General features: G+C 55.4%; 1 protein-coding gene across 1 annotated transcript in view; it reads left to right on the forward strand.

Moving 5' to 3' along the window:
• Positions 1 to 245: 245 nt before the first annotated feature.
• The window catches only part of NKAIN1 (sodium/potassium transporting ATPase interacting 1), a 42,063-nt gene continuing 29,455 nt past the window's right edge, over positions 246 to 12,853 (forward strand). The window contains exon 1 of the mRNA XM_014837966.3: positions 246 to 440. Coding sequence (XP_014693452.1) covers positions 387 to 440 — 54 coding nt within the window. The 5' untranslated portion in view covers positions 246 to 386. The remainder of the gene's footprint in view (positions 441 to 12,853) is intronic.

Below are 12,853 nucleotides of genomic sequence, written 5' to 3' on the forward strand. Positions count from 1 at the left end.
GCGGCGGAGCCACGTGGTGGGGCCGGGAAGCCGTGGCCGCCGAGCGCCCGGGCGGCCGCCCCAGCTGGGCAGTGCTGCTCTGCGCCGCGCCGCGCCCGGTGCTGCGCTCCCCGCCGCGCGCTCCCCGCCCGCCGCCCCGGGGCAGGAGGCGCGCCCGGCGGCCGGCCGGCCAGACAAAGGAGGCGCGGGCCGGTGCACCATGGACTCGGAGCGCGGGCGGCCGGCCCCGGCCCTGAGGCCCCGGCGCTCCCGGGCCCGGCCCTAGGCGCGCGGCCCCGCCGCCCGGGCGCCCCCCGGGGAGGACGCGGCGCCCCCGGGGCGCGGAGGAGCGGCGGCCGCCGAGCTCGAGGGGCCCCGCGGCAGACGGCCCGCGCAGCCCCGGAGCCATGGGCAAGTGCAGCGGGCGCTGCACGCTTGTCGCCTTCTGCTGCCTGCAGCTGGTGAGCGCCGGACCGGGGTGGGGCGCGTCCCGGGGCTTGCGGGTGGGGTTGTGTCGCTGTGTGTGTGTGTGTGTCTGGTGCGAGTGCTCGGGCTGGGGTGGTCTGGAGTCGCGGAGCGGACGGGCGGAGCCTGCTCCTGCTGGCCCGGCTGGCTCTTTGTGTGCGCTTGTCGCCCGGCGCGCCCCGGTCCCCGAGTGCGTCCTGTGCGCGAGTCCCCTCGCCGCCCCGCGCTTCGGGCTCCACGCGTCTGGCCCGCACCCTACGAGTGGCCTCCTGTTGGAGGGTGCGCTGCGGGACCGAGGCTGGCCGGGGCTGGGGGTGTGTCTGAGGCTGGTCTGTGGGTCCGTTGAGGTCCCTGCGTGTGTTTCCCTCCAGATCGCTCGTCTGCATGGGTCTCGCTTCCTCCGGGGTTCTGCCTCTGGTCTCCGCCCCTGCGAGTCTTTCTCACAAAGTCCCAGCTCCCGTGTGTGTCTCTCCTGGGTTTCTCCTTGGTACATCTCTAGATCTCTGGCCATTTCTGGTCCATGTTCATCTGTGTGTGTTGGGATCTTAGACTCCAACAGCCGTTCACTCTTCCTTTGTGCGGTTTCTGCCTCCTTTCCCCCTCCTGACTGGGAGGGCCCAAGAATGGAGAGCCACCTCCGTGGAGAGGGTCACAAGGACCACCCTCTGTGCTTTGGGGCTGGCCATCATCAGTTCCACCAGAGCATCAGGGGTGGGGACAGGCAGACCAGCTCCTCTGCCTGGGCTGGTACCGATGGGGGCCGGGGTACCTGGGTGCCCTGAGGAGGATGGGAGCATCTGGGGGCACCCAGACTATGCCCAGCTTAGGGAACTCAGGTTCTTGTCTCAGGGAGACCCATGGATTGAATGTGGGGGCTGAAGGGGCCAACTCTGTCCTTCAAGTCAAGCCCTGGCAGGTGCACTTGGGAGGGCGGTTAAGGAGAGGCCAGGGTCTCCTGCTCCCCCTAGAGCTGAGGCCCAACAACGAGGGGGGTTTGAACCTGTGCTTCTGCCCCCGGCAGAGGGGCATGGGCAGAACTCAGCTCTGAGCGTGAGCTGGGGGGAGCCTGAGCCTCACGGGATCTGGGTCTCTGCTCTCGCCTGCGTCCGTCGCCCCTCCTCCACCACAGGTGTGTAGATCATGCAGGGTGAAGCTCTGAGTCTGGACTGCAGACTTCCTCATCCATCTCCGCTCCTCTTGGGGACACCAGCCCCCAACTTACCATCCACACACCTGCCCTCAGGCAGTGGTAGAAACAGCCCGGGCTTGAAGACGGTAGTCCTGTGCCCAGCTGTAGGACGCAGGGCAGGTGACTTGCCCTCGCTGGGCCTCCTTGGTCTGCCTATCTGAATTGCTCATCCTTGATGGCTGCAGAAGGGACTAACTAAGATCAGGTAGGATGGCAACTCCAGAAGGGTAGAGATTATCTGTTTTGCTCCCTGCTAAACCCCCAGCAGCTGGAACAGTGCCTGGCTCTCCATTAATATTTATAAAATAAATGAGTGAATCACTTACTTGGCAACTCCTGGCTCGCAGTGGAAACACCCTTCTTTATCTACTTTGAGGAACAGAAAATGCCAAGAAATGCTGAAACTTTCAGAGGATTTTTTTCTGTTGATTTTTAAATTTTAAACCAAGACATTTTTGTTAGAAAAGTGATATACAGGTATTGTAAAAGTGAATACATCAATAAATAATCAAACAGAGCAGAAGATAAAGGTAAGTTTCCATTTCTCTATGCCCAGTCCCAAGCCCACAGGGAAGGACTGCTAACCATTTGTCCCCTGCTCCTTCTCTGTGGATGATAATAACAGTGCTCAGCTTTAGAGAGCACTACTAGGTGCTAGGTACCCTTGTAAACACTTTTTTGGGCGGTTGGAGGGTGAGGAAGATTGGCCCTGAGCCAACTTCTGTGCTAATCTTCCCCTATTTTGTATGTGGGAGGCCACCGTAGCATGGCTTGATGAGCACTCTATGGGTCCACGCCTGGGATCTGAATCTGCGAAACCCGGGCCGCCAAGGTGGAGCCTGTGTACTTAACTGCTACGCCACCTGCCAGCCTCAAAAGCACTTTTCCGTGTATTAACTCATTTTCCTCATAACGATCCTAGAAAGTAACTTGCTCAGAGTTCTACAGGTAGGAGCCAGTCTTTGAAGCTAGACAGCTGACTAGCATCCTCTGTTGCCTTCTTAATGATAAAATAAGTATTTCCGGCCCTGATAATTCGAGGGTCCCTTGGGAGGTGCTTCCTGCTCCACAGAGAGACAAAGGGGGTGGAGGAGGTCCCCACCTCCCGCTTGCCGGCCTCCATAGCTCTCCCCAGCTAAACCCACCCTTCCACTTAGCGGGCTTCGCCAGCTGGGGGCTCTGCAGTTAGACACCACCTGGCGGCATTCTGATTCTCCTGCGTCCAGGCTGGGTGGCTTTGGGCCGCTTGTGAGGGTCACATGAGATCACTGGGGAGGTGCTTGGAGAAGGGACTTGAAAATTAGTCTCTTGGCTCTGTCTGGGCTGATTGCAGACTGGGTCCCTTCAGCTGTGGCTAGCCCCCAGGAGCCCCTGCTGCCTGTAATGTGCCCCCTGATGCTGGAATCCACCAGCCTGACATTGTCACAGTTCGAAGGGAGCCTCCGTTTTCTCATCCAGTGGAAAGAGGCAGAGAAGGAAGAGCATGTTAAATGTTTCTCAGCTGAAAACTTTAGCAGAGGAACTGCGTCACTTTTCCTTTTTGAATGGGGTTTGATCATGACAGTAAAACAAGCCAGTTCTAACCGCTCTTCTGTGGCTGGGGTAGACTTGCTTTGGGTGAGGGAGTAGGGTGTGAGGGTGTCCTGGAGGGTGGGAGGCGCGGGTGGGGGCTGTACCATGCAGGTGGACAAGTGGAGGGGAGAAGTTAAAGCTCTGGAGTTCGACAGGGTAGACCTGGGTTCGAGTCCTGGCTCTCCCTTCCTAGCTGTGTGGTCTTAGGTGAGTTGCTTACCCTCTCTGAGCCACAGTCTTGTCATCTGCTAAATAGAGGTAATATAAACAGTTCCCAATTCTTAGGGTTGTCGTGAGGATTAAATGCATACAATGAACTTAGCCCTGTGCCGGGCAGTGTGAGTATTCAACAAACTATAGCTTTTTATTGTTATTATCTTCATAATGTATACCATGGCACTCTTCCTGGAATTGTGGCCCACACATATCCAGGTGCCCCCCCTGCACTCTTCCCTTGTGGGAAGCAGCAGGTAGTTGGGCACTGAGCTGAAAGACAGGAGGCCTGGACAAGTCCAGCTCTGCCCTGATGTCCTCTGAACTTGGGCAAGTCTTTTTCCCCCTGCAAGCCTTGGCTTTTCCATCTGTAAAATGGGAAAACCGTTGGCCAGCATCTCTCAGGTCCTGCCATTTCTGCCCTTGTGGGACTCTGGGATGGTGTCTGGGCTGTCCTGGAGGTTTCGGTGTGTCTCGGTCTGGTTCCATTCCATAGAACCTCTTGGGTCCCGTCCTTGCCCGGGTCCTAGTTGGTGTATCATCTTGATGTTACTAATGCTGTTCACTCCCTAATTTTTATGTTTGTTTCCCTTTTCCTTCCCCTGCCCAAAGCCTGCCCGTCTTTCTTGGTCTGCCTCCTTCCTGAAACCTTACAGGCAGCTCTGTTCTTTGTGTAAGAGGATGAACCAGGGAGCTCTACCCAAGGGAATCATCAGTTTCCTCATCATTGTCATTATCCCTCTTGTTTCCAGAGTCCTGTGCTGAGCACTTTATGTGCGTTACTTCGTTTAATCAAATGAGCTTGCATATGTAAAGTGCTTGGCAAAGTGCCCAGGATGTGTTAAATGATCAATAAACGTTAGCTGTTTTAGCCTTCTTATTGTTACTTCACACCACGGGATAGAGGTTTTTGTTATCCCCTTTTCCAGATGAGGAAATTGAGGCTCGGAGAGGCAATGAGGTTTGCCCGTGATCACTAAGCTGATCAGTGACAGAACCTGGACAGAGAGCCACCCTCTCTGCCCTGTGCCACTCTGCTGCTCGAGTGTAAGCAATGGATGGCCTCGGACAGGTCTGTTCATTGCTCTGAGCCTCAGTTTCCTCATCTGAAAAGGAAAACGATCCTATTTCAATAGGATCACACATGGTGTCTGGTGGTTGAGCCAGGGAGCGCTCAGTAAAACATCACTGTGGTGGTTGTTCTTGTCCCAGCTCTGTGTGACCTTGGACACATGCATTCTCTCCTTTGAGCCCCAGTTTCTTGCTTCGTCAAAGAGAAAGAGTCAGGCCACCTTGCAGAGTTGTAAAAAGGGCTTAGCCAGGTGCTGCGCATATCGTAGGTACTCAGAAAAACATTGGTTTCGTTCTTATCCCTTCTGGAAAGCTCTTTGTTTTCTGGAAGGTGGTGGGTGAGGGGGAATATGTAGCTTCCTGCTGAGCTCCGAGTAATGGTGTGAAACCTGGTCAACCTGATTGATGTCGTTATTAGTGGTAGCGACGGTGAGGGCCCGAGGGGGTGGCTCCTGCAGGCCCGCACGCTGAAGCAGCTGTGGCTGCCAGCTCCTGGCTTCCTGGGGAGGGGCTGACTCTGCTCTGGGTGCTTCAGGTCCTTGGGCCAGGCTGCAGAGCCAGGAGCACGAACTTGTCCTGGCCCCTGCCCCTTTTTCTTCCTCGCGCCCCTTCAGACAGGGCTGGCCAACTCCCTGTTACAGATGGACAGATTGAGGCCAAACAGCCCTCAAGACCCTTATGAGGTGAGCAGAGCAAGATGGAATGGAGGTGGGGGCCCCAGGGGGGCCAGGGGATGACCCTGGTTCTGCTCTTTTGCAAGAGTGGGTGGGTGGGTGATTTTGAGATGAGCACCCCGTAAATGGTGGCAGCTCTGAGATCCGTCACAGGGGTTAGGAGCAGTACCTCTGGGGTCAGACAGATATTGCTGCCTTGCTTTGTGACTTCCAGAAAGTCCCTTACCCTCTCTGAGCCTCTTCCTCTTTCCTATAAAGTAGTTGGAACAACAGCTCCTACCCTATGGCAGTTTGGGGGTTCCGAGAGCCAGTGCCTGGCCCAGGGAAGTGTTCCCTGTGGCTAGCTGTTGTTTGCCTTGAGGTTTGGACAAGTCGCTTCAGCCCCCATCTCCACCTGGATTAGAGATTTTAGTGATCAGAGTCATTCCCATAAACTCTTCAAGTGTTAGTTTCTTTATGTGGAAAATGTATGGTTGGGTGGGAAATAATAATACCAACTTCCTTTTGTTCGGTGTCTGCTGTGAGCCAGGCACTGTGCTGAGCACGGTATATACTTGTCCCTTGTCCATGACCGCACAAATAGTAGGGACAGAATGAGGATTCAAACCCAGATCGAGGACTCCACAGTTCTACACTGCCTGCCTCATTGCTCCCTGTGTAGGCTTGTGGGGATGCTGGATATGGAAGCAGATGGAGAAATGTAAATCTCCCTCAGCCCTCAGGGGTTGCTACGAGATGCCAGATCTTCTGAGCTGCTTATTCAAATGCTCCCACCCCCCACCCCCACCCCCCATGGCCATTTCTACTCACCCCGAAGCCTGTGTGGGGTTTAAGGGAACCGAATTGTGGGTTGAGAAGAACTTACCCAGGAAAGAAAGTAACCTGCACTGAAGACTTATCGGCCCTCACAACAACTCTATGGGGTAGGTATGGTTTTTATCTCCCTTACTGATGGGCATACTGAGGCTCAGAAGAATGAAGTGACTTGTTACCAAGGAAACAGAAGATACAGTCTAGGCCTCAGATGAGTGATCAAGGGAAAAAGATTGGAGAACAATTGTCAAATGTGGACCAAGCGGAGACGGTCAGCTCTGATCCCTGAAATCTCTTCCCTCCTCCAGTTTCAGGGACGAGTGGGTGATGGGAGAGCAGCCTGAGCCCAGGGATGTGTTTTTGAAAGCTAGTTCCAGGCCTCGGCGGGTGGAGCTGGCTTTGGTCCGGGGCAGCCCGGTCCCAGTGCCCTCGGTCTCCCCCCTTGACCTGGAGGGAGAACGGGATGGGGATTCAGAGACTGAGGGCGAGCCTCGGGCAGCTGAGCACGCCTCCCAGGGACACCCGCTCTGCCAGTGAGCAGCAAGGTTTCAGAAGAGCTGCTCCTGTGGGTGTCCATTTCAGTGGGTGGCCCTGGTCTCCCGGCTCCTGCCCCTCCAGGCAGCTGGTGAATCCAGAGGCAGGGAAGTCAGCGGGGAGGAGCTTGGGCTTTGGGGTCAGGCTTGCGTTCTAGTTCCACCTCTGCCTCTTTGTAGCTGGATGACCTTGGGCAAGACAGTTAACCTCTCTGAGCGTGCACCTACATTTCCCTAAATCAGGATAACAATAATCTACCGCAGAGAGTCGTCGGAGGCTCCTTTGAGATAAAATATGCAGAGCAGGAGCTCGCAAAGGGTTCACACTCTTGAATGTCCTGGAATGAGAACACAGGTTCTATGAATCTGAATACTGTGGGGTAGGACATGGGACGTGTCCTCTTTTCAAACAGTAGAAGGCCCGCGTTGGAGCAGAGGTTCTGCTAAATCTCTGTGGCCTCGGCCTTGCTGTTCCTTGGTCTTCTCTTCCGTAAAGTGAGAATAATAATAGCACACCCTCCTGGGACTCTCGTGAGGGTGCCTGAGATCCTGCAGGGAGAGCTCTGGGCGCAGAGCCTGGTGCTCACGCAGAGGGAATTGGGGAGGGAGGCTTGGCCCTCTGTGTCCCCCACTGTAAAGGGAGAAGGTCGGCCTCATCTCATGGCGCCCCACTCTGAGTCCTCGGGATGCTCCGTCCTTTCCCTGTGGGGATCAGAGCTGCTGCCTCACCAGCCCGCCCTGCCGCAGGCGGCGCTCACTGATGGGAGTGTCAGGCTCTGGGGAGAGGAGACTGCTGCCTCCAACAGCCTGCCCAAGGCTTTGCCCCTGGGTGCCAGGCTGTCAGGGACTCAGGTGACCTCTTCTTCCCTCTGTCTGTCTGTCTGAACGAGTGTCCATACCGTCCCCATCCCAAACGCCCACAGGGCATATTTGGTTGTAAAATCAAGTTTCAGACCCCGGAGGTTCAGAGCAGGAGGTTCTGACCCATCCCTGACCCCCGGCAGCCCCAGGTGAGCTTCCTGAACTCCAGAAAGATTAGATACTGTTAGGTCAGAGAGTAAGAAGTGCCACCAGCTAACCATATCTGGAGTTGCGTTCAGCATATATTTATGAAGCCCCCACAAAGTGCCAGGCACGATTCTAGGTGCTGAGTCACCTTAGGGTACAAAATATGCCCTCCGCTGCAAGTCAGAATCCCAGGGTTCTGGTACTCACTTGCTGTGCAACTTTGAGCTGACCCTGCCCCTCTCTAGACCTCGTTTTCTTCAGTCTGTGAAATTGGGGGATGGAGGGGGAGAGAGTGTTGAACTCCATCAGTGTTTTTCAAGCTGTCTACAGAGGCTCTGCAGCAGTGGGCTGACAGTCAGGTGATGAGTTCTCTGTCCCTGGCAGTGATTAAGAATTTCTGTGTAGGTTGGATGACCCCTTGGATGTGTAGTGGATCTGATGATGATCCAGGTCCCTTGGGACCACCAGATGCTGAGGGTAGGTCCTGAGAGGACAGTGACAGTAGTACAAAATCGTATCTGTCATTAATAATGAAAACTGTGAGTGTTTTTCTGCTCTTACCATGTCGCTTTGCCTTAAGCATGCTCCTGCTCCCCACACCCCGCCCAAATCACAGCCTGGCTGAGCTACCGGCACGGGAAGTTGGGGAAATGGGAGTCTGTGGGCACTTTACGCCCTTGCCTGCTCCAGCTACTCCTTGCCTTAGAAGGGGAGGCAACCCTGGGATTTTCAGGGTAGGGATGGTTCCTAAGCCTCATTTTTTTTGGAGGGGGGTAGGTTTTGCAGCCCCAGCCTGAACCAGAGATGTGGGTTTTCAATTACACAATTAAATGCACAATTAGGCATAATTACCAGTGCTCAGAGCCCGAGACTGCTCATAATAGGCGTGTAATCTACTGCAGCCTCTGTTTATACTACTCAGCGCGCTCCCTAATGATGCCAGGATGCCTTCACACTGCACTGTTGCCATGGAGACGAGCCTGCCGCCACCACGCAGGGCTGACAAATGGGGTTCCGGTCCTGGGCCCATGGATTGTTTCTGAGGCCTCTGCAGTGAGCCCTGGAGTGGAGGGGCTGGCCGGGGTGGTGAGGCAGCCCTCCTTGCCCTCTGACACACCCCACTGGTTCGAGCCAGCCTTGGAGCCACCAGGAGGACAGGAGAGGGGAGCTTCGGCCCCCTAGAGCCCTCGAGCACTCAAGCCTTGAGCAGGATGTGCCAGGTCCTGTGAAAGGTCTGGTAAATATGCATTCAAGCCGAGGTCTGGACGCAGGGCCCTGCATACAGCTGGCTCCCACATAGGCCTGGCTCTGCCGTGACCTGGCTCTGTGACCTTGGACAAGTCCTTGCCCCTCTCTGGGGCTCTGTTTCCCCATATGTGAAATGGGCTGCAGGGTCTCTGCGTGTGGCATAGCCTAGAGAAGATTGACTGAGCACTTACGACACACCGCCACCTACAGTTGGAGCTGCTCACCTGCAGTAGCTCATCCACCCTCGCTCCACCCCTGTGTGGTAGACACAGCGATCCCCCTTTTACAGAAGCAGGATCCGAGGCTCCAAGCGGTCACATCAGGCAGTTTCAGACCTGGGACACAAACCCAGGCAGTTAACCTCTGCCCTATGGCTCAAGTCACCCTCGCAGCAGCCCCAGAGGTGGACCATTGTGACCCCATGCCTCAGACAAGGGCTCTGAGGCTCAGAGAGCCGAAGTCACCTGCCCAAAGTCACACAGCAAGGCAGTGACAGAGCAGGTATGCCAAAAGCCAGGATTCTTGTCATTCAGCATGTTTTTATGGACACCTGCTACGCCCCAGCTCGTGGGGACTGGATGAATCAGACACAGTGGAGAAGCAAGACTGGAGCACAGAGGCTTCAGGGTCATTGGGCCTGGGTTCAAATCCTACCACTGAATGCGTGATTTGGGGCAAGTTGCTTGACCTCTCTGTGCTTTAGTTTCTTCATCTGTAATGAAGGTGCCATCTAAACCTTGTGGAGTTGTTGACAATATTAGTAATAATAACTTACCAAATGCTTATTTTATGCCAGGCATGTGGCTAAGGCCATTAGGTGCCCTGGATGAACCTTCATAGCATAATCTGTCATTCCCATTTAACAGATGAAGCAACTGAGGCTCAGGACGCTCAAGTGCCTTGCCCAGGGCTTCACAGCCGGTGAGTGGCAGAGCAGGCCTCTGAACCTGCTCTTCCGTACCAGGTGTCCCACCAGAGGGAGGGGTGGCTGTTCCTCCTGCCATGTCCCTGCAGCCCCCGGCTGCCTGGCCAGTTCTTAGGCTCTGGATAGAAGGGCAATCTGAGGGCGACAGGGCCCCGGCACAGCCAGGGTTCTGTCTAGCTGGCTGCCTCCCCCATTGACATCCTAAAATCTGGGTTTTCGGAGAGGAGGCTGTCAGACATTCCCTTCACCCCTATTCTATACAGCCAGGAAAACCAGGGTTTGCCCAAGACCACGGCCAAAGCCAGTTTAGGACACTTCTTGTGGCCTTCCTTTTGCCTTTGGAGAGGTTTTGGGGCTGCGGTGTGCGTGTTTGTGTGTTTGCATGTATGTATGTGAAACCACGCACAGCTGCATGCCCAGGCATTTGTGGGGCAGACACTGGCACGGCGAGATTTGTGGATCAATAAACATCCTTCCTGCTTCCTCCCTCTTCATTTATTCATGAACTCTGAACTCCTTGGCTCCAGAGAAACTGCCTGGAAGAAAGCAATTAACGCATAATTAGAACCACTTCTATTATCAACTCTCAACGGGAGGGGAAGGGGCTGCTAGGGCGAGGGGGTGGCCCCGGGAGTTCCCTGTGGCCCCAACTCCTGCAGCTGCCCGTTCAGCTCCCGCTCACCCCATGGAGCTCAGCCTCCCTGGAGTCCTGGGCACCGGTCCACCTTCAGCGGGGAGTGAGGACCTCATCCCTGGAGGCATTCAAGTGCTTGCTAAGGCTGGGGAGCAGAGCTTTCTGTCTTGCATACTAAGTTAGAGTGGATGACTTCCAAGTCCTGCCATGCTGAGCTTCTTGGGGGCTCTCTGCCAGGGTCTGGGCCAGGCACTGCAGAAAAACTTAAGAAGCACAACATGGCTCCTGCTTTCTAGAAAACATCCCTGGCCTCAGATCGCAGTGAATGAAGACTGCAATGACAATAGGAAATGTAAATTACCTGGAGGAAGCAATTCACCAGGCAGGACTCCATTCATTGGCAGATGATTAATTGTAATGATAACAGTACCAGCAGTCAACGTTTATGGAGTGTTTCTGACCCCACAGCCACTGCTGTTGCTCACCTGGTGTCCCACCAGCAGAGAGGTCACCCGGGAGCGGGCGTTCCTGTTTCCTCCCTGAGGAAGAGGAGGACAGGACGCAGGGAAGTGCCAGGCTCTGCGCTCGCTGCCACTGCCTTGCCTCACTGAATCTTGCAGGGACCCCAGGAGGTCGATACTAATGTTATCTCCGATATACAGGTGAGGAAACTGAGGCTCGGGAGGTGACACAGTGCTGGTGCAGAACTCAAACCCAGGCCTTTCAGACTCTAGAACACTCGTGCTTTGTGCTCTGCCAGGTTTGAGGGTGTGGCTTGCCCTCTCCCGAGCCTCAAGTTGGGCTTGAAAAGCTGTTTCATAGGTGCTTCTGCATCCGTCTCCTGGTGGATGAGAACACCTTGAACCCTCTTGTGCCTCTTGTTCTCACCAAAGGACAGTGAGGAGAGAGTGGCAGAGGACAGTGAAGGCCTGGCAAACGAGGGTCTCCGGCCTCTTGAAACAGGGTCACCATGGATACGGGAGCCCAGGCTGTAACCAAGGAGACAGCCCAACAGCCCTTAGGCTGTGACAGGAGGGTGTGGCTTCATGATGGGGAGGGGAGGGAACTGCCACCTGGAGCCCAAATGGACAGAGGAGGAAGGGAGGGCTGTGGGGTCAGTGGGGCTCCCTCCTGGGAGTGGGGTGGGGTGCCTGGGACAGTCAGGCTTCCTTCCTCCCTTACCCTGTGCCACCTGAGGGGAGGTTGCCATGATAACCAGCTCCTCTGCCTTGACCCTCTGTAGGGCGCTGCCCACTTCCTCCGAGGGACAGGTGGTCACCATGGCAACAGCCTCTGTGCCCAGCAGGTCTCTGACTTCCCTGTGGCCCCTTCCCTCACATGTGAAGATAGATTGTCCTTCTGCCACACAGCAGCTCTGTCTAGCTGGAGGTGACAGTCCACATGGGACCAACTTTCTGATATGGACCCTTTACCAGACCAGCGCTCGTAACAAAGTGCCGTCTGAGCCTGCCGCCCTCATGTACACCCTGCCCGTGGCTCCTCACTGCCTTCCGGAGGAAGTCAGACTTCAGCGCGCATCAGAATCGCCTAGAGGGTTTGTTACTAATGCGGATTTCTGGACCTTGCCGAGTTTCCGATTTAATGAGTCTGAGGTGGAGCCTGAGAATTTGCCTTTCAAAGTGGAACCACGCACTGGGAATCACTAGTCGAGCCAGTGGGACACTGGGCTGCCTGCCAGCCCTGACGCTCGCCGCTTCTGTGTCCCTGAAATCAGGCTACACTGAAGCAAGCATGCCAGCTGCACCTTACACCTCAGTGCCTTTGCACTTGCTGCTCCTGCCTCTGGAAGTCCCTGCCCCTCTTTATCTCCTTCAGGCAGCTGACCCATCGTTTCCTCTTTGGAGCATCTCTGCTCTCCTGCATGTCTTCCTCTGGGCTCTGGCAACACCTTGCCTCCACCACCTCCATTATGGCAGGCATCACACCGTTAGAATCTGTTCCTATTTCCACATTGAATCTCTCCCTAGACTGTGAGCTCTGAGAGACCCAGAGAGGTGCCTGAGCTGGCCGGATCTCAGAGCCTGGCCCTCAGTGATGTGTGATGCTTGCATGAACCCCATGAGCAGACGGACAGCCCAGGTGAATAATCACAGAGCTTAGTTTACTCAGCCAATCAAATATTCGTCAGTGCTTACTCTGGGTCAGATGCTGTCCTGGGTGCTGGGGATTCAGTGATGTGGGAGGCAAAGTGCCTGCCTGGGTGGACTCAGATGCTATCAACGATCGTGCTGGGATGTGGCCAGTGCTATATAGGAGGAGAAGAGGGTGAAGGATGTGGGTGTTACATAGAGAACTTCCCAGAGACAGCGGTCAGTGTGGAGGTGAGCAGTCTGCAAGCTAGGCACGAACCTTTCCACAGACCTCATTGCGTTCATTCCCCACTACACCGCTCCAGGCAGAAACTCGTCCCTGTTTCCCAGATGAGCAAAGGGGCCCCAGGAAGGGACTTCACTGGGCTACAGTCACAGTGTGCACATGGCACAGCTGAGGTCTGCCTGGATTTTCTGA

Source organism: Equus asinus, chromosome 5 (genome assembly GCF_041296235.1).
Source record: "Equus asinus isolate D_3611 breed Donkey chromosome 5, EquAss-T2T_v2, whole genome shotgun sequence".
Classification (NCBI taxonomy): Eukaryota; Metazoa; Chordata; class Mammalia; order Perissodactyla; family Equidae; genus Equus; species Equus asinus.